The sequence below is a fragment of the Coregonus clupeaformis genome, unplaced genomic scaffold (assembly GCF_020615455.1).
Source record: "Coregonus clupeaformis isolate EN_2021a unplaced genomic scaffold, ASM2061545v1 scaf0847, whole genome shotgun sequence".
Taxonomy (NCBI): Eukaryota; Metazoa; Chordata; class Actinopteri; order Salmoniformes; family Salmonidae; genus Coregonus; species Coregonus clupeaformis.
Window position 1 is genome coordinate 111,974 of NW_025534302.1, and position 20,901 is coordinate 132,874.

Below are 20,901 nucleotides of genomic sequence, written 5' to 3' on the forward strand. Positions count from 1 at the left end.
CCGCTCTTGCTGCTGGTGACTCTCAGATCCACCTCTACGCAGACGACACCATTTTGTATACATCTGGCCCTTCATTGGACACTGTGTTAACAAACCTCCAAACGAGCTTCAATTCCATACAACACTCCTTCAGTAGCCTCCAACTGCTCTTAAACACTAGTAAAACTAAATGCATGCTCTTCAACCGAACGCTGCTTGCACCCACCCACCCGACTAGAATCACTACTCTCGAAGGGTCTGACCTAGAGTATGTGGACAACTACAAATATCTAGGTGTCTGGTTAGACTGTAAACTCTCCTTCCAGACTCACATTAAGAATCTCCAATCCAAAGTTAAGTCTAGAATCGGTTTCCTATTTCGCAACAAAGCCTCCTTCACTCATGCTGCCAAACATGCCCTCGTAAAACTGACTATCCTACCGATCCTTGACTTCGGCGATGTCATTTACAAAATTGCCTCCAACACTCTACTCAGCAAATTGGATGTAGTCTATCACAGTGCCATCCGTTTTGTCTCCAAAGCCCCATATACTACCCACCACTGTGACCTGTACGCTCTTGTTGGCTGGTCCTCACTACATATTCGTCGCCAAACCCACTGGCTCCAGGCCATCTATAAATCACTGCTAGGCAAATCCCGCCTTATCTTAGCTCATTGGTCACCATAGCAACACCCACTCGTAGTCTGCAGCTCCAGCGGGTATATCTCACTGGTCATCCCCAAAGCCAACACCTCCTTTGGCCGCAATTCCTTCCAGTTCTCTGCTGCAAATGACTGGAACAAATTGCAAAAATCTCTGAAGCTGGAGACACTTATCTCCCTCACTAACTTTAAGCATCAGTTGTCAGAGCACCTTACCGATCACTGCACCTGTACACAGCCCATCTGAAATTAGCCCGCCCAACTACCTCATTCCTATATTGTTATTTATTTTGCTCATTTGTACCCCAGTATCTCTATTTGCACATCATCTCTTGCACATCTATCAGTCCAGTGTTAATACTAATTGTAATTTTTTTTTGCACTATAGCCTATTTTATTGCCTTACCTCCATAACTTGCTAAATTTGCACACACTGTATATTATATGTATTTCTGTTGTATTTTTTGACTTTGTTTGTTTTGCCCCATATGTAACTCTGTATTGTTGTTTTTATCGCACTGCTTTGCTTTATCTTGGCCAGGTCGCAGTTGTAAATGAGAACTTGTTCTCAACTGGTTTACCTGGTTAAATAAAGGTGAAATAAAAATAAAAAAAATAAAATAAAAGATCTGATTAGTCAAAAGACCAATTAGTGAAAAAAACGTCTAAAAGCAGCCTTCTGCTCCTACATGGTGTAACAATACATAGTGTAGATGTATATAATGAACAGACTAGGTCTATACTGCTACTACATGGTGTAACAATACATAATATTTATTTATTAAGTATATAATGAACGTCCACTAACGGCGTTCCACATTCTATTCAGATAAAAATGTATTCCATTAATCAAATATATTTTTTTACAAATCAGCACACGTTGTTGTTGACATGGTGAAATGATACTGATGGAAACATTCATGAGGTAGTGAATGTTTTTAATGTCAACAACTTATCAATGATGTTTTCAGAACAACTTCATCACATTTCACCTCTAGCTTGATGACTAGTACACAAATTAACTCAATTAAACAATACAACTACATTCAAGAGGTTTTCAAGGTTAGAATTTAGAAATGCACATTCTATTCATCCTTTTAATAATTTACATTTTGAAATATCTTGTATTCAATCAATAAAAATCTATAATCAAAATAAAATACACAGTTTAAAGAGGGCTGAACTTAGTGATTTGGCCTTGTTTTCAATCTTGCTCATTAAGAAATGCAGCGGCCATGACTGAATTCAAACTTGAGTTGGTCTCGTGTGTTTGCAGGTGAAAAGGTGTTTGCCAATTTTTTCTCATTAAATGCTTTCAATATTTGTATATTAATTTCTACAATTTATAGTTAGTTTGAGGTTTTGAGTTTTTTTGTTTGTCCAGACGAAACCAGTCTGTCAAAAGCATTCCTACACCTCAGAAACATTCCTAATAGGATCAAACACTTTCTTTACTTTATTTCACAGCATGATGCCTTAAAACTTATCCATGCGTGTGTAGCATAAAGTTAAAGCTTACCATGTGTCCCAGGTCATTTCCATGTGAAAGGACCCATGAGCACCAACATGTGAAGTTCATAGGAGCATGTCAAATTGGGTGTCAAATGAAAGCTAAGAGTCTATATCTTTGGGAAATGAAGGCATAGATAGATTTGTCAACCATATTCCATCTTAAAAAGTAATGGCTTTGATTTCTGGTCAAACAGATGGAAAACGGGTCTTAGAAACCATCTACCAGAAAAAGTCAAAGGGTATTAGAAATACATAAAAATACAATAATGTTGAAGTAAAGACCCTTGCTGTCACGGTTTCGGCCGAGGCTGCTCCTCCTCCTGGTTCGGGCAGGCTTCGGCGTTCGCCGTCCCCGGAGTACTAGCTGCCACCGCTCTATGTTTCTGTGTTTGATTGCTTTTGTCTGTCTGTCACACCTGTGTCTGTTTGGGAGTTGATTACGTGTCTTATAAGTTCCATGTTGGGATCTAGGGTATTTGTGTGTTGTTATTCTGTTGCCACTGTGTCTATGATACGTGTTTGTTTTCCGTGTCATTTTTCATGTTTAGTGTTTTACGCGTGTGCGTAATTCTCCCTCGCTACTTCGTGTTTTCGAGGTCGGGGTTTTGTTCTCTTGTTTTTGAGACTATTAAAAGTCTTGTTGGACTAAACCTCTGTTTCCTGCGCTTGACTCCTCCACCACATCCACGACGGAATAGTGACAGAACAACACACCATCATGGAGTCAGCAGTAACCGCGGCGGCACCCGAATCCCTGCTGGACCGGATCAACTTCCAGGACGCCATGATCTGGCAACTCGGGACCGCCATGGACGAGGTGTCCAACACTCTGCGCCGATTGGTGAACCCTGAGGTGGCCAAGGACCCTTACAACATCGCATCACCAACGGCCAGTCCTCCTCTCTCAGCACCGGAACCCAGTGGCATTCGGCTCTCACTCCCGAGGGCATATGACGGTTCTGCAGCCGGGTGTCAGGGATTCCTCCTGCAGGTAGAACTTTACCTTGCCACCATACACCCGGCGCCCTCGGGATATGAGAGCGTCTCCGCCCTCATCTCCTGTCTCTCCGGCAAGGCGTTGGAATGGGCCAACGCCGAATGGAGGGGAATAGACGCCGCAACCATCACCTACGCGGAGTTCTCCCGCCGCTTCAGGGCTGTCTTCGATTATCCCCCTGAGGGGAAAGCGGCGGGAGAGCGTCTATTCCACCTCCGACAGGAGAAGAGGAGCGCACAGGAGTTCGCACTGGAGTTCCGGACACTAGCGGCGGATGCAGGGTGGAATGAGAGGGCCCTCATCGACCAGTACCGGTGTAGTCTACGAGAGGACGTTCGTCGGGAGCTGGCCTGCAGGGACACCAACTTATCGTTTGACCAGTTGGTGGACATTTCCATCCGGTCTGGATACCCTGCTGGCTACCCGCGGACGTCCCCGAATGGGGGTCGTCCAGTCCACCCTCCAGCACCCCGAGCCGATTCCCATGGAGCTGGGGGGTGCTGGCGCTAGAGAGAGGAGGAGAGGGAACCCGAGGGGGCCATCCCTGCACCACCTGCGGTCGTGGAGGACACACTGCGGCCAGGTGCTGGGGAGGGTCTCCTGGGAGAGGTGACAACAGGCCACGCACTGGGGAGTCATTTCAGGTGAGTAGGCGCCCACTCACCCCAGAGCTCTCTGTTGGTCACATGAGTATTCCTGTGAGGTTTCCACAGGTGGCACCTCATTCCCAGCATAAGGCGCTAGTAGATTCAGGCGCAGCTGGGAACTTTATTGATCGGGCATTTTGTAGTAGGTTAGGGATTCCCCTTCGGCCGGTAGACGATCCATTTCCTGTCCACGTATTAGACAGCCGGCCGTTGGGGTCGGGCCTGATCAGGGAGGTCACAGCACCACTGACGATGACGACGCAGGGGGGTCATGAGGAGATCATTCAGTTTTATCTGATTGACTCTCCTGCGTACCCCGTGGTGTTGGGCCTTCCCTGGTTAAGCACCCAGGATCCTACCATAGCGTGGCAACAGAGGGCTCTTATGGAGTGGTCTGCTCAGTGTGTAGGGAGATGTCTAGGTGTTTCCGTAGGGGCGACCTCGGTAGAGAGTCCGAACCAAGTGCCCGCACTGCGCATTCCCCCGAGTATGAGGATTTAGCACTCGTGTTTAGCAAATCGAGGGCAACACGGCTACCTCCTCATAGACAGGGGGACTGTGCGATAAATCTCCAAACAGGAGCGGCTCTTCCACGGAGTCATGTGTATCCCCTGTCTCAAGAGGAGACAGCGGCTATGGAGACATACATAGCCGAGTCCTTGGCACAGGGATACATATGGTCCTCTACTTCCCCAGTCTCCTCAGAGTTTCTTCTTTGTGAAGAAGAAGGACGGGGGGATTGCGCCCGTGTATTGATTATCGTAGTCTCAATCAGATCACAGTTAAATACAGCTACCCACTTCCACTGATTGCGACGATGACGGAATCATTACGGGACGCGGTTCTTCACAAAGTTGGATCTCAGGAGCGCTTACAATCTGGTGCGCATTAGGGAGGGGGATGAATGGAAGACAGCATTTAGCACCACCTCGGGTCATTACGAGTATCTCGTCATGCCATACGGGTTAATGAATGCTCCGTCAGTCTTCCAATCCTTTGTTGACGAGATTTTCCGGGACATGCATGGGCAGGGGGTAGTAGTTTACATCGACTGACATCCTAGTGTACTCTGCTACTCGAGCCGAGCATGTAGCCCAGGTGCGCCGAGTGTTGAGAAGACTGTTGGAGCATGACTTGTATGTCAAGGCAGAGAAATGCCTGTTCTTCCAGGGAGTCCGTCTCCTTTTTGGGTTATCGGTTGTCCGCGTCTGGTGTGGAGATAGAGGTAGACCGGGTATCGGCCGTGCGTAATTGGCAAACTCCAACCACTGTAAAAGAGGTGCAGCAGTTTTTGGGTTTTGCTAATTACTACCGGAGGTTTATTCGGGGTTTTGGACAGGTTGCAGCTCCCATTACGTCCCCTGCTAAAGGGGGTCCGGTTCGTTTGCAGTGGTCGGCTGAGGCGGACAGGGCATTTGTCAAACTTAAGAACCTGTTCACCTCGGCTCCCGGTGCTGGCGCATCCGGATCCCTCTTTACCATTCCAGGTTGAGGTAGACGCGTCCGAGACCGGTATTGGGGCAGTCCTGTCACAACGGTCCGGCGCGCCACCTACACTCCGCCCCTGTGCTTTCTACTCGAAGAAGCTCAGCTCGGCGGAGCGCAACTATGATGTTGGGGACAGGGAGCTGTTAGCCGTAGTCCAAGCCCTAAAGGTGTGGAGGCATTGGCTTGAGGGGGCTCAACACCCTTTCCTCATTCTGACTGATCACCGTAACCTGGAGTACATCCGGCAGCTAGGAGATTGAACCCTCGTCAGGCTAGGTGGAATATGTTCCTAACCCGGTTTGTTTTTAAGATCACATACATCCCAGGGTCCCAGAATGGTAAGGCAGACGCCCTGTCCCGGCGGTATGACACGGAGGAGAGGTCCAATGAGCCTACTTCCATATTGCCGGAATCTTGTTTGGTGGCTCCGGTTGTATGGGAGGTCGATACGGAAATCGAGCGGGCACTGCGTACCGACCCTACTCCCCCGAGTGTCCTGTGGGGCGGACGTGACGCTCCGCTCGAGGTCCGTGATCGTCTTATTTATTGGGCTCATACATCACCCTCCTCTGGACATCCAGGTATTGGCCGGACCGTGCACTGTCTTAGCATGAAATACTGGTGGCCAACGTTAGCTAGGGATGTGAGGGTTTATGTCTCCTCCTGCTCGGTGTGTGCCCAGTGTAAGGCGCCTAGACATTTGCCCAGGGGTAAGCTACATCCCCTGCCCGTTCCACAACGACCATGGTCCCACCTATCGGTGGATTTCGTGAATCGACCTCCCCCTCCCAGGGAATACCACCATATTGGTCGTTGTGGATCGGTTTTCCAAGGCCTGTCGTCTCCTTCCCATGCCGGGTCTCCTACTGCCCTACAAACCGCTGAGGCCCTATTTACCCATGTGTTCCGGGCACTATGGGGTCCCCGAGATAGTGTCTGACCGAGGTCCCCAGTTCACTTCCAGAGTTTGGGGAGCGTTCATGGAACGGTTGGGGGTCTCGGTAAGCCTTACCTCGGGTACCACCCAGAGAGTAATGGGCAGGTAGAACGTGTCAACCAGGATGTGGGTAGGTTTTTGAGGTCCTATTGCCGGGACCGGCCGGAGGAGTGGCCGAGGTTCATCCCCTGGGCAGAGATGGCCCAGAACTCTCTCCGCCACTCCTCCACCAACTTAACACCTTTCCAGTGTGTTTTAGGTTATCAGCCGGTCCTGGCACCGTGGCACGAGAGCCAGATCGAGGCCCCTGCGGTGGATGAGTGGATTCGCGCTCGGAAGAGACGTGGGGACGCTGCCCATGTCCATCTGCAGGGTGCCATCCGTCAACAAAAGGTGAGCGCCGATCGCCACCGCAGTGAGGGACCGGTGTACGCACCGGGAGATCGAGTCTGGCTCTCGACTCGAAACCTGCCCCTCCGCCTGCCCTGCCGGAAGCTGGGTCGGCGGTTTGTGGGGCCCCTTCAAAGTCCTGAGAAGATTGAACGAGGTGTGTTACAGGTTACAACTGCCAATTGAGTATAAAAATATTAACCCCTCGTTCCATGTGTCTCTTCTCAGGCCGGTGGTAGCTGGCCCACTCCAAGAAGATGAGATAGGAGAGACCCCTCCGCCCCCTTTGGACATCGAGGGGGTCCCGGCGTACAGGGTCCGGACCATCTTGGACTCGAGGCGCCGGAGGAGTGGTCTCCAGTATCTCGTGGAGTGGGAGGGGTACGGACCGGAGGAACGGTGCTGGGTGCCCAGGAGGGACATACTCGATCCATCCCTCCTGACTGAGTTTCACCATGGGCATCCCACGCGCCCGGGTCCGCGTCCTCCTGGCCGTCCCCGAGGCCGGGGTCGGCGCGCGGCTGGGGCCGCGCGTCAAGGGGGTACTGTCATGGTTTCGCCGAGGCTGCTCCTCCTCCTGGTTCGGGCAGGCTTCAGCGTTCGCCGTCCCCGGAGTACTAGCTGCCACCGCTCTATGTTTCTGTGTTTGATTGCTTTTGTCTGTCTGTCACACCTGTGTCTGTTTGGGAGTTGATTACGTGTCTTATAAGTTCCGTGTTGGGATCTAGGGTATTTGTGTGTTGTTATTCTGTTGCCACTGTGTCTATGATACGTGTTTGTTTTCCGTGTCATTTTTCATGTTTAGTGTTTTACGCGTGTGCGTAATTCTCCCTCGCTACTTCGTGTTTTCGAGGTCGGGGTTTTGTTCTCTTGTTTTTGAGACTATTAAAAGTCTTGTTGGACTAAACCTCTGTTTCCTGCGCTTGACCCCTCCACCACATCCACGACGGAATAGTGACACTTGCCAACAGGGCCTAAAATGAACTTATTTGGTCCACCAGCCACTGTGGCAGGTAGATTAAAAAATCTACCAGCCACTCAGATTTTTTACCAGCCAAAAATTACACAAAATTAGCTAAAATTACACCAACAAAACACAAAAAAACAGATGAGCATGTCATGTTTCTAAAACAATAAATGGATTACTAGTAAGAAGTAATGTGGTATATTTAAGCAAAAAGGCACGAGGTGGTGTGGCATACGGCCAATACACCAAGGCCAAGGGCTGTTCTTATGCACGACGCAACGCAGCGTGCCTGGATACCACAAATCCCCGAGGTGCCTTATTGGGCAACGCAGCGTGCCTGGATACCACAAATCCCCTTATTGCTATTCGGAATGTATTCAGACCCCTTCACTTTTTCCACATTTTGTTACGTTACAGCCTTATTATAAAATTGATGAAATTGTTTTTTCCCCTCATCAATCTACACACAATACCCCATAATGACAAAGCAAAAACTGGTTTTTAGAAATATGTGCAAATTTATAAAATGTATTAAAAAAAACAGAAATACATTATTTACATAAGTATTTAGACCCTTGAAATTGAGCTCAGGTGCATCCTGTTTCTGTTGATCATCCTTGATGTGTTTCTACAACTTGATTGGAGTCCACCTGTGGTAAATTCAATTGATTGGACATGATTTGGAAAGGCACACACATGTGTATATATAAGGTCCCACAGTTGACAGTGCATGTCAGAGCAAAAACCAAGCCATGAGGTCGAAGGAATTGTCCGTAGAGCTCAGAGACAGGATTGTGTCGAGGCACAGATCTGGAGAAGGGTACCAAAAATATTCTGCAGCATTGAAGGTCCCCAAGAACACAGTGGCCTCCATCGTTCTTAAATGGAAGAAGTTTGGAACCACCAAGACTCTTCCTAGAGCTGGCCGCCTGGCAAAACTGAGCAATCGGGGGAGATGGGCCTTGGTCAGGGAGATGACCAAGAACCCGATGGTCACTCTGACAGAGCTCCAGAGTACCTCTGTGGAGATGGGAGAAGCTTCCAGAAGGACAACCATCTCTGCAGCACTACCAGTCAGGCCTTTATGGTAGAGTGGCCAGCCGGAAGCCACTCCTCAGTAAAAGGCATATGACAGCCCGCTTGGAGTTTGCCAAAAGGCACCTAAAGGACTCTCAGACCATGAGAAACAAGATTCTCTGGTCTGATGAAACCAAGATTGAACTCTTTGGCCTGAATGCCAAGCTTCACGTCTGGAGGAAACCTGGCACCATCGCTATGGTGAAGCATGGTGGTGGCAGCAGTGGGGATGTTTTTCAGCGCCAGGGACTAGGAGACGAGTCAGGATGGAGGGAAAGATGAACGGAGCAAAGTACAGAGAGAACCTTAATGAAAACCTGCTCCAGAGCGCTCAGGACCTCAGACTCGGGCGAAGGTTCGCCTTCCAACAGGACAATGACCCTAAGCACAAGACAATGACCCCAAGACAACGCAGGAGTGGCTTCGGTCTCTGAATGTCCTTGCGTGGCCCAGCCAGAGCCTGAACTTGAACTGGATAGAACATCTCCTGAAAATAGCTGTGCAGTGACACTCCCCAACCAAACTGAGTTTGAGAGGATCTGCAGAGAAAAATGGGAGAAACTTCCTAAATACAGGTGTGCCAAGCTTGTAGAATCATACCCAAGAAGACTCACAGCTGTAATTACTGCCAAAGGTTCTTCAACAAAGTACTTAGTAAAGGGTCTGAATACTTATGTAAATGTGATATTTCAGTTTTGAAATATATCCACTACTATCCCCATCTAACCCTATATCCACTACTATCCCCATCTAACCCTATATCCACTACTATCCCCATCTAACCCTATATCCACTACTATCCCCATCTAACCCTATATCCACTACTATCCCCATCTAACCCTATATACACTACTATCCCCATCCAACCCTATATCCACTACTATCCCCATCTAACCCTATATCCACTACTATCCCCATCTAACCCTATATCCACTACTATCCCCATCTAACCCTATATCCACTACTATCCCCATCTAACCCTATATCCACTAATATCCCCATCTAACCCTATATCCACTACTATCCCCATCTAACCCTATATCCACTACTATCCCCATCTAACCCTATATCCACTACTATCCCCATCTAACCCTATATCCACTAATATCCCCATCTAACCCTATATCCACTACTATCCCCATCTAACCCTATATCCACTACTATCCCCATCTAACCCTATATACACTACTATCCCCATCTAACCCTATATACACTACTATCCCCATCTAACCCTATATCCACTACTATCCCCATCTAACCCTATATACACTACTATCCCCATCTAACCCTATATACACTACTATCCCCATCTAACCCTATATACACTACTATCCCCATCTAACCCTATATCCACTACTATCCCCATCTAACCCTATATCCACTACTATCCCCATCTAACCCTATATCCACTACTATCCCCATCTAACCCTATACACACTACTATCCCCATCTAACCCTATACACACTACTATCCCCATCTAACCCTATACCCACAACTATCCCCATCTAACCCTATATACACTACTATCCCCATCTAACCCTATACCCACTACTATCCCCATCTAACCCTATATCCACTACTATCCCCATCTAACCCTATATCCACTACTATCCCCATCTAACCCCATATCCACTACTATCCCCATCTAACCCTATATACACTACTATCCCCATCTAACCCTATATCCACTACTATCCCCATCTAACCCTATATCCACTACTATCCCCATCTAACCCTATATACACTACTATCCCCATCTAACCCTATATCCACTACTATCCCCATCTAACCCTATATACACTACTATCCCCATCTAACCCTATATCCACTACTATCCCCATCTAACCCTATGTCCACTCCTATCCCCATCTAACCCTATATCCACTACTATCCCCATCTAACCCTATATACACTACTATCCCCATCTAACCCTATATCCACTACTATCCCCATCTAACCCTATATCCACTACTATCCCCATCTAACCCTATATCCACTACTATCCCCATCTAACCCTATATCCACTACTATCCCCATCTAACCCTATATCCACTACTATCCCCATCTAACCCTATATCCACTACTATCCCCATCTAACCCTATATCCACTACTATCCCCATCCAACCCTATATCCACTACTATCCCCATCTAACCCTATATCCACTACTATCCCCATCTAACCCTATATCCACTACTATCCCCATCTAACCCTATCTCCACTACTATCCCCATCTAACCCTATATCCACTACTATCCCCATCTAACCCTATACACACTACTATCCCCATCTAACCCTATACCCACTACTATCCCCATCTAACCCTATACACACTACTATCCCCATCTAACCCTATACACACTACTATCCCCATCTAACCCTATACACACTACAATCCCCATCTAACCCTATATCCACTACTATCCCCATCTAACCCTATACCCACTACTATCCCCATCTTACCCTATGTCCACTACTATCCCCATCTAACCCTATGTCCACTACTATCCCCATCTAACCCTATGTCCACTACTATCCCCATCTAACCCTATGTCCACTACTATCCCCATCTAACCCTATGTCCACTACTATCTCCATCTAACCCTATGTCCACTACTATCCCCATCTAACCCTATATCCACTACTATCCCCATCTAACCCTATATCCACTACTATCCCCATCTAACCCTATACACACTACTATCCCCATCTAACCCTATATCCACTACTATCCCCATCTAACCCTATATCCACTACTATCCCCATCTAACCCTATATCCACTACTATCCCCATCTTAACCCTATATCCACTACTATCCCCCATCTAACCCTATATCCACTACTATCCCCATCTAACCCTATATCCACTACTATCCCCATCCAACCCTATATCCACTACTATCCCCATCTAACCCTATATACACTACTATCCCCATCTAACCCTATATCCACTACTATCCCCATCTAACCCTATATCCACTACTATCCCCATATAACCCCATATCCACTACTATCCCCATCTAACCCTATATCCACTACTATCCCCATCTAACCCTATATCCACTACTATCCCCATCTAACCCTATATCCACTACTATCCCATCTAACCCTATATCCACTACTATCCCCATATAACCCCATATCCACTACTATCCCCATCTAACCCTATATCCACTACTATCCCCATCTAACCCTATATCCACTACTATCCCCATCTAACCCTATATACACTACTATCCCCATCTAACCCTATACCCACTACTATCCCCATCTAACCCCATATCCACTACTATCCCCAGCTAACCCTATATACACTACTATCCCCATCTAACCCTATATCCACTACTATCCCCATCTAACCCTATATACACTACTATCCCCATCTAACCCTATATCCACTACTATCCCCATCTAACCCTATATCCACTACTATCCCCATCTAACCCTATATCCACTACTATCCCCATCTAACCCTATATCCACTACTATCCCCATCTAACCCTATATACACTACTATCCCCATCTAACCCTATATCCACTACTATCCCCATCTAACCCTATATCCACTACTATCCCCATCTAACCCTATATCCACTACTATCCCCATCTAACCCTATACCCACTATTATCCCCATCTAACCCTATACCCACTATTATCCCCATCTAACCCTATATACACTACTATCCCCATCTAACCCTATATCCACTACTATCCCCATCTAACCCTATACCCACTATTATCCCCATCTAACCCTATATACACTACTATCCCCATCTAACCCTATATCCACTACTATCCCCATCTAACCCTATATACACTACTATCCCCATCTAACCCTATACCCACTACTATCCCCATCTAACCCTATATCCACTACTATCCCCATCTAACCCTATATCCACTACTATCCCCATCTAACCCCATATCCACTACTATCCCCATCTAACCCTATATCCACTACTATCCCCATCTAACCCTATATCCACTACTATCCCCATCTAACCCTATATCCACTACTATCCCCATCTAACCCTATATCCACTACTATCCCCATCTAACCCTATATCCACTACTATCCCCATCTAACCCTATATACACTACTATCCCCATCCAACCCTATATCCACTACTATCCCCATCTTACACTATGTCCACTACTATCCCCATCTAACCCTATGTCCACTACTATCCCCATCTAACCCTATGTCCACTACTATCCCCATCTAACCCTATGTCCACTACTATCCCCATCTAACCCTATGTCCACTACTATCTCCATCTAACCCTATGTCCACTACTATCCCCATCAGATCCTACAGCAGGCTGTTGGCCTGGGAGTCTGGAACCCCTTCTCTCAAAACCCCCTGTAGTTCTTCTGCACTAAAATCTCTGATATCAATAACTTCTCTGCTGTAGCTACTACCAATTCAATCTTTTGGGATTTATTTTCAATCTGTACGATACAAATAATGACCACAGCAATAAACTGCCAAGAAGCCAACCTTACTAAAGCACAGACCGTTCCGGTCCCCTCTGTACTGGCCTGCTACTCTCAGGGATCCTCTCAGTCTCCCCTCACGCTTTTCCCATCACCCTCTACTTCCCTCACTGCCTCAGCGTATGACACTTTCTGCACTGCTCTCACCCTGGAAACGTTCATCTGTCTCACTTGCACAGGCCATTTCTGATCCCCAGCAACATTTCTGATCCCCACGATTGTAACACCACTTTTTCCCACCGAAACGACACACTCTTTTGTCCCATGCCCTCCTGCACACTTCGCACACCTCGGAATCTCCCTCCTGCATACTGCTGCAACATGACCATAAACTTGGCACCTGGAACACCGTAGTGGGTTCGGGAAACAAAAGCTCTCACGGGATAACTTATATACTCTAGCATGACTTTATCCGGTAAACACTCTGCATCAAAACTCAAAAGGACAGACAGGGTCTCCTCCATCTCGCGCTCGCCACCGGATCTGCGTAGCACCAAACGACGGGCAACTTCAACTTCAGTTGATCCACCTTGAACCTTAACCCCACCACCAGCAAAGAAATGTTGACTGTTTGGTTTCACGGCACAACCAAGCACAGCTGCATGTACTCCAAACAACAAAGACATTGAGGAGGGCATCATCACCCCATATCTTCCATCTACTACTGATCCTCTGAAATCCTGGAATACACACAGTCACACATACCAACACTGAGCTGAGTTGCACCTACATGTCCCAGCATCCCCCACTGCTTACTCCATGTCCCAGCATCCCCCACTGCTTACTCCATGTCCCAGCATCCCCCACTGCTTACTCCATGTCCCAGCATCCCCCACTGCTTACCTACATGTCCCAGCATCCCCCACTGCTTACTCCATGTCCCAGCATCCCCCACTGCTTACTCCATGTCCCAGCATCCCCCACTGCTTACTCCATGTCCCAACATCCCCCACTGCTTACTCCATGTCCCAGCACCCCCCCACTGCTTACTCCATGTCCCAGCATCCCCCACTGCTTACCTACATGTCCCAGCACCCCCCCACTGCTTACTCCATGTCCCAGCATCCCCCACTGCTTACCTACATGTCCCAGCATCCCCAACCGCTGTGGAGTGGCTTCTCAGTATCTTCAGACCAGATCGCTGCTCAATGACTGACAAGCTTTTTGACACCCTGATGTTTTCTAAATGTAACATGGCATCTTGTCCTCTTTCATGAAACACCAATGTAAAGTATGGGCTGCATATTGTGATTACAGAGTGAAATAAGACCTGTACATGTTAAGTTGTTTGTTACTTCAAAATGAAACTACTAAGTACATTCACAACTATTTTCAAATACATTTATTTTTTCAAATAAAGATAATCTAAATACTTGTTTAGAAATTTATTGAAAAGTAATTGAAATACCTGAACTAGTATTTGAACCCAGGTCTGTTAGATATGATCATGTCTCGAGATAAAAAAATCAAAACAAATGTAGGCCTATTTTCGAGTATGATTTCATATGTACAATTAGATGTAATGGTGCATAAACAGTCAAAACCAGGGTTGGGGGTCAATTCCATTTAAATTCAGAAAGTAATTCCAATTCCAAAAACGATATACTTTATTGTCCATTTACATAGAAATTCATTTTGTGAAGTCAAACACAATACACTATAATACATGCTGTACGGAAAACACTGGAAAATCAGTACATCTGTCCTATGTCCCACTGTTCAGCAGCCTACATCTGTCCTATGTCCCACTGTTCAGCAGCCTTCATCTGTCCTATGTCCTACTGTTCAGCCTACATCTGTCCTATGTCCTACTGTTCAGCCTACATCTGTCCTATGTCCTACTGTTCAGCCTACATCTGTCCTGCCGGAATGAAGCTTTCCCTGCTCCTATGGTATGTCTCCTGCTCCTTAAGATCTGTATGTATTCTCTCTCGTGCTCTTTCAGGCCACTTAACTGAACAAAACCCTTTCCACACTGGGAGCAGATGTGAGGCTACTCTCCTGTGTGTGTCCTTAGATGTTTTTTTAGGTGCACTAACTGAACAAAACCCTTTCCACACTGGGAGCAGAGGTGAGGCTTCTCTCCTTTGTGTGTCTTCTCATGCATTTTCAGGTTCCATAAATGGCTAAAACTTTTTCCACACAGGGAGCAGTGGAAAGGCTTCTCTCCTGTGTGTGTCATCTCATGAGTTTTTAAGTTCCCTAACCGGGTAAAACTTTTTCCACACTGTGAGCACTGAAAAGGCTTCTCTCCGGTGTGTTTCATCTCATGTGCTTTCAGGCTCCCTACCCAGGTAAAACCCTTTCCACACTGAGAGCATTGGAACGGTTTTTCTCCTGTGTGTATTCTCTGATGATCTTTCAGATGCGATGACTGAATAAATCTCTTTCCACACTGAGAGCATTCGAAAGGCCTCTCTACAGAATGTGTTCTCTCATGTGATTTCAGGTTCCCTGATGAGAAAAATGTATTTTCACACTGGGAGCATTGATACGGCTTCTCTCCAGTGTGTTTTCTTTTATGCACTTTTAGATACCCTGACTGTCCAAAACCCTTTCCACACTGGGAGCAGTGATAAGGCTTCTCCCCTGTGTGTGTTCTCTTATGTTCTTTCAGATGCCCTATGCGGATAAATCTCTTTCCACACTGGGAGCATTGGTGTGGTCTTGCTGGTTTGGATGTCTCTGGGTCTGGTTCCTCTGAAGGACTCTTCCCACTGTCAGAATGAGAGTCTGGTCTCTCTCCTGTCAAAGACAGAGTATTTGGTTAAACAGAGAGACCTGAATAAAATCTTCACATGATAAAACTGTCTATGAGGTTTAAATCCAGACTAGATCCCTAAATATAAAATGGTTAGTTTGGATCCTGGATGCTGATTGGTTGATAGCTGTAAGTTATGCATGATAATCCACTGGTCATACCTGTTAACAGTTCCATTTGAATTATCCCTACACATCCACTGCCCCACAGCCCAGCCAGGCAATTTATAAACAAATCTCCACTGAAAAAAATCATATGGACATTTTTACCCCATGCTTTCAGTCTAACATTTAGTTTGTAACAGAGGGGATTTATATCAACCTTGTTACAGTATCTGCCTCTCCGACCTCTTCAACAATGTTGCAATTTAGAAAGAATATAATAATAACCTTTAAAAAATGCAACAAGTCACTCAACCCTGTGGATTACTATGAATAACACACTCTTAAAGGTTTCCTGGCACTCCTCTCTCCACGTCATGCTTAACCCCTTACACGTGTGGGAATTGGTCTTTATGGATAGGGCTAAATTGAAAAGTTTCTTACAGAAGAAATATGAAGGCATAACCATGGTAGCGATTAAAAGGGAACAGTTATTAGACTAAAGGTGAGGACAACATTTCACCTGACACACGTGGAGTTCCAGGTCTCCGGCAGCCTCTGGAACTGCCGTTCTGCGGCCAACAAGGCAGAGTTCATCTCAGCCTATGCTACCCTCCAGTCCCTCGACTTCTTGGCGCTGACGGAAACATGGATTACCACAGAAAACACTGCTACTCCTACTGCTCTTTCCTCGTCTGATCATGTGTTCTCGCATACCCCGAGAGCATCTGGTCAGCGCAGCAGTGGCACAGGAATCCTCATCTCTCCCAAGTGGACATATCTCCTCATTTGAATTCCATGCTGTCACAGTCACTAGCCCATTCAAGCTTAACATCCTTATCATTTATCGCCCTCCAGGTTCCCTTGGAGAGTTCATCAATGAGCTTGACAAGTTCCTTTCCTGAGGATGGCTCACCCCTCACAGGTCTGGGTGACTTTAACCTCCCTACGTCTGCCTTTGACACATTTCTCTCTGCCTCCTTTATTCCACTCCTTTCCTCTTTTGACCTCACCCTCTCACCCTCTTCCGCTGAGCGGAAATGGAGGAAAACTAGACTCCCTGCAGACCTGTCATCTTTTCACTCCCTCCTCTCTACATTCTCTTCCTCTGTTTCTGCTGCTAACTCTCTCTCCTCTGCTCTTATCCTTCTAGACCTATCTGCTGCCTTTGATACTGTGAACCATCAGATCCTCCTCTCCACCCTCTCCGAGTTGGGCATCTCCGGCGCTGCTCACTATTGGATTGCGTCCTACATGACAGGTTGCTCCTACCAGGTGGCGTGGCGAGAATCTGTCTCCGCACCACGTGCTCTCACCACTGGTGTCCCCCAGGGCTCAGTTCTAGGCCCTCTCCTATTCTCTCTATACACCAAGTCACTTGGCTGACATATCCTCACATGGTCTCTCCTATCATTGCTACGCAGACGACACACAATTAATTTTCTCCTTTCCCCCTTCTGATAACCAGGTGGCGAATCGCATCTCTGCATGTCTGGCAGACATATCAGTGTGGATGTCGGATCACCACCTCAAGCTGAACCTCGGCAAGACGGAGCTGCTCTTCCTCCCGGGGAAGGACTGCCCGCTCCATGATCTCGCCATCACGGTTGACAACTCCATTGTGTCCTCTTCCCAGAGTGCAAAGAACCTTGGCGTGACCCTGGACAACACCCTGTCGTTCTCTGCTAACATCAAAGCGGTGACCTGATCCTGCAGGTTCATGCTCTACAACATTCGCAGAGTACGACCCTACCTTACACAGAAAGCGGCACAGGTCCTAATCCAGGCACTTGTCATCTCCCGTCTGGATTACTGCAACTCGCTGTTGGCTGGGCTCCCTGCCTGTGCCATTAAACCCCTACAACTTATCCAGAACGCTGCAGAACGCTGCAGCCCGTCTGGTCTTCAACCTTCCCAAGTTCTCTCATGTCACCCCACTCCTCCGCACACTCCACTGGCTTCCAGTTGAGGCTCGCATCTACTACAAGACCATGGTGCTTGCCTACGGAGCTGTGAGGGGAATGGCACCTCCTTACCGTCAGGCTCTGATCAGACCCTACACCCAAACGAGGGCACTACGTTCATCCACCTCTGGCCTGCTAGCCCCCCTACCTCTACGGAAGCACAGTTCCCGCTAAGCCCAGTCAAAGCTATTCGCTGCTCTGGCACCCCAATGGTGGAACAAGCTCCCCCACGACGCCAGGACAGCAGAGTCACTGACCACCTTCCGGAGACCTACCTCTTTAAGGAATACCTGGAATAGTATAATAGTAATCCTTCTACCCCCCCATAAAAAATAAAATATTTTAAAAGTGGTTGTCCCACTGGCTATCATAAGTTGAATACACCAATTTGTAAGTCGCTCTGGATAAGAGCATCTGCTAAATTACATAAATGTAAATTACACTGTTGATTTCATGTGCATTTTACATTTACTGTACTTTCGCCGCATTTATATATTTTACATTTTAGTCATTTAGCAGACTTACAGTTAGTGAGTGCATACATCATACCTACCCCAAATCTGAATTTGGTGTAGGTACAACATAAAGCAAAGAAATTACAAGCGTTTGAGTGTGAGGTTTCAATGCATTTTATTACTCAAAGAACTCTTCAACTATAAGGAGCTTTTTTGAGCTCTCATAGCTGTTCCGTTGAGGAACTAAAGCAAGCACACTTTGTAGTTGTTTTGTTTGGAACACAGCCCTGCATCCTGCCTTTACACAATTAAATAGAGGGTACACGCTACAGAGGGTAGTGCGTACGGCCCAGTACATCACTGGGGCCGAGCTCCCTGCCATCCAGGACATCTATACCAGGCGGTGTCAGAGGAAGGCCCTAAAAATTGTCAAAGACTCCAGCCACCCAAGTCATAGACTGTTCTTTCTGCTACCGCATCGGCAAGCGGTACCAATGGACCAAGTCTGGAACCAACAGGACCCTGAACAGCTTCTACCCCCAAGCCATAAATAGTTAGTTAAATAGATAACCACTAGCTACCCGGACTATCTGCATTTACTCTTTTGACTCAACACATACGCTCCTGTTACTGTTTATCTATCCTGTTGCCTAGTCACTTTATCCCTACCTACAGTGGGGAAAAAAAGTATTTAGTCAGCCACCAATTGTGCAAGTTCTCCCACTTAAAAAGATGAGAGAGGCCTGTAATGTTCATCATAGGTACACGTCAACTATGACAGACAAATTGAGAAAAAAAAATCAAGAAAATCACATTGTAGGATTTTTAATGAATTTATTTGCAAATTAGATATTACTGCACTGTCGGAGCTAGAAGCACAAGCATTTCACTACACCCGCTATAATATCTGATAAACACAGGTATGTGACAAATACAATTTGAATTGATTTATAGAGATGCTGTTTTTCATAGTTAACATTTTGTTGGTGGCCCCCAGTCTTTAACAACTCCTACAGTACAGACCAACATAACAACTCCTACAGTACAGACCAACATAACAACTCCTACAGTACAGACCAACATAACAACTCCTACAGTACAGACCAACATAACAACTCCTACAGTACAGACCAACATAACAACTCCTACAGTACAGACCAACATAACAACTCCTACAGTACAGACCAACATAACAACTCCTACAGTACAGACCAACATAACAACTCCTACAGTACAGACCAACATAACAACTCCTACAGTACAGACCAACATAACAACTCCTACAGTACAGACCAACATAACAACTCCTACAGTACAGACCAACATAACAACTCCTACAGTACAGACCAACATAACAACTCCTACAGTACAGACCAACATAACAACTCCTACAGTACAGACCAACATAACAACTCCTACAGTACAGACCAACATAACAACTCCTATAGTACAGACCAACATAACAACTCCTACAGTACAGACCAACATAACAACTCCTACAGTACAGACCAACATAACAACTCCTACAGTACAGACCAACATAACAACTCCTACAGTACAGACCAACATAACAACTCCTACAGTACAGACCAACATAACAACTCCTACAGTACAGACCAACATAACAATTCCTACAGTAAAGACCAACATAACAACTCCTACAGTACAGACCAACATAACAATTCCTACAGTACAGACCAACATATTGAAGTATACAACTTCAGTAGAATGCCCCTTTAAAACCACACATTAGTTCAAGAACTGCATAGTTTGTGCCCCTGTTTTAAAGACAATACTCACTGGTGTTAATCTGATCTCCAGTCTCCTCCTCCTCTTCGTCATCCTCCTTCTCCTCTTTCACTGTGATAGTCATCTTTTCTTCCTCCTCCTCTTTCACTTGAAAAAGGTACTTGTCTTCCTTCACTAAAACATCCTCTTTCACCGTGAAAGCTTCTTTCCCTGTGACAGTCCATCTCCCCCTTTCACTCCAAAAACGGCATCCTCTTCTTTCACTGTAACATCCATCACCCCATTTACTCCAAAACCTTCTTCCTCTTCTTTCACTGTAACATCCATCACCCCATTTACTCCAAAACTTCTTCCTCTCCTTTCACTGTAACATCTTCTTCTTTCAATGTGATAGCTTTCTCCTCCTCTTCTTCTTTCATTCCGAAAGCTTCTTTATCTTCTTCTTTGACTGTAACAGTCATCTCTTCCTCTTTCACTGTGATATCCTCCTCTTCCTCTTTCACGACAATGTTCAGTCCCAGAGCTTCTTTCTCCGTCCAGCGGACCTCTTCTTTAGTAGGGGGCGAGTAGCTTATTGAGCTCATGGTTGTGGATGTTAGCTAGCTACCTAGCTTGCTTGTTAATTAGCGATAGCCTAGCACTCGGCTAGACGCTATCTTAACCAGCTAGCTTGACTAACAACATATATACGAAATGGAGTAAATACACAGTGCGT

The 20,901-nt window shown here is 46.5% G+C and overlaps 1 protein-coding gene across 1 annotated transcript; it reads right to left on the reverse strand.

The window, feature by feature from the left end:
- Positions 1-14,928: 14,928 nt before the first annotated feature.
- LOC121561860 (zinc finger protein 239) lies at positions 14,929-20,385 on the reverse strand. Its single transcript, XM_045216905.1, has 2 exons — positions 20,238-20,385; positions 14,929-15,901 (listed from the first exon to the last, which is right to left on the reverse strand). The coding sequence occupies exons 1-2, from the start codon at positions 20,308-20,310 to the stop codon at positions 15,150-15,152; spliced, it is 825 nt and encodes a 274-aa protein (XP_045072840.1). The 5' UTR covers positions 20,311-20,385; the 3' UTR covers positions 14,929-15,149.
- Between the last annotated feature and the right edge of the window lie 516 nt (positions 20,386-20,901).

Excerpts from the sequence above, each read along its gene's own strand:
- LOC121561860 (XM_045216905.1), bottom strand. The coding sequence starts at position 20,310 with ATGACTATCACAGTGAAAGAGGAGAAGGAGGATGACGAAGAGGAGGAG. Across the intron at positions 15,902-20,237 it reads TGGAGATCAGATTAACACCA|GAGAGAGACCAGACTCTCAT; the intron begins GTGAGTATTGTC and ends TGTCTTTGACAG.